The following is a 1,406-nucleotide window of genomic DNA, read 5'->3' as shown; positions in this document are numbered from 1 at the left end:
GTGGACGACCTCATCATCACCGGAACCAGCTCGAGCGACATCGACACCTTCAAAGCCGAGATGCAGCAGCTGTTTAGGATGAGTTACCTTGGTCTCTTGTCCTACTACATGGGGAATCGAGGTTGAACAGAGTGATGGTGAGATCAAGGTGAGCCAAACCAGCTATGCCCAAAGGATCTTGGAGAAAGCCGGGATGAGCTCGTGTAACTCCTGCTCCACGCCGATGGAGTGCCGTCTCAAGATCAGCAAGAGGGATGGAAGTGAGGCTGTCGATGCAACACACTACAGGAGTGTGATTGGTAGCTTACGCTACCTCGTCAACACCAGGCCCGACATCGCCTATGCTGTTGGGATCGCTAGCCGGTACATGGAAGCTCCAAGCAAGCAGCACTGGGCGATCACCAAGCAGATTTTGAGGTATGTGCAGGGCATAATTGGCTACGGGTGCTACTACAAAGCAGACTCGAAGGGGCCGGTGTTAACAGGCTACAGCGATAGTGACCTCACCGGAGATATTGATGATAGGAAGAGCACTTCCGGGGTTGCATTCCTGCTCGGGAGTAGCATCGTCACATGGAGTTCAAAGAAGCAGAAGGTCGTGGCGATATCATCGTGCGAGGCGGAGTATGTTGCAGCGGCTAGCGCCGCGTGCCAGGGTGTTTGGCTCAGCTGCCTGCTCGGCGAGATGGTTGGGCGAGCTCCAGCGAAGTTCAATCTCAAGGTGGACAACAAGTCAACTATTGCACTCTCAAAGAATCCGGTGCACCATGAGTGGACCAAACATATAGACACGAAGTACCACTTCATCAGGTCATGCATCAAGGAGGGAAAAGCTGACATTGAACATATTGGCACAAATGGGCAACTTGCAGATCTTCTTACCAAGGCACTTGGGCGAGTCAAATTTGGTGAAATGAGGCAGATGTTAGGTGTCGTGGAGGTGAAGGCTGCACAACGGGCTTAAGGGGGTGAATGTTATGCATGTAATCCCGTTGAGCCTAGTTCTTTACTGTTTTTCTTTCTTTAGTGTAGAAATAACACGCCATGCAACGTGTGCATGTGCACGTCTTGGCTTAGTTTTCGGTTAGTTAGATCAGGCCATTGTAGGAGTTCATGGGATGGCACGATTTCAGCTCATGCAGCGGCAAACATAGCGACGTAAGGGTGGATGTGGGATGGCACGGCCGCAATACCCATTCCTAGCTATTTTCTGGTTCGTTTTCTGTTGTAAGCAAAATGGTATTGACCGTATAAATAAGAGGAGAAAGAGAAAAGGCAGCAAGCAAGTACGCTGCGCAAAAACTACTGTGTGTTCATTTGTGTCCACTCTCGCGTAGTGTTCATCGTCCAGGTTGGCTCGTGCAACAACAACGATGGTGGGCCTATGTCGCCACCAGGCGCCAAAC

The 1,406-nt window shown here is 50.9% G+C and overlaps 1 protein-coding gene across 1 annotated transcript; it reads left to right on the top strand.

The window, feature by feature from the left end:
• The first annotated feature begins 223 nt into the window (after positions 1 to 223).
• On the top strand, positions 224 to 964 carry LOC133930162 (secreted RxLR effector protein 161-like). Its single transcript, XM_062376845.1, has one exon. The coding sequence runs from the start codon at positions 224 to 226 to the stop codon at positions 962 to 964; it is 741 nt and encodes a 246-aa protein (XP_062232829.1).
• Positions 965 to 1,406: the final 442 nt, after the last annotated feature.

The sequence above is a fragment of the Phragmites australis genome, chromosome 10 (genome assembly GCF_958298935.1).
Source record: "Phragmites australis chromosome 10, lpPhrAust1.1, whole genome shotgun sequence".
NCBI classification, from domain to species: domain Eukaryota; kingdom Viridiplantae; phylum Streptophyta; class Magnoliopsida; order Poales; family Poaceae; genus Phragmites; species Phragmites australis.
The sequence above is the reverse complement of the archived record's forward strand: the minus strand, read 5'-3'. Positions and strand labels throughout refer to the sequence as shown.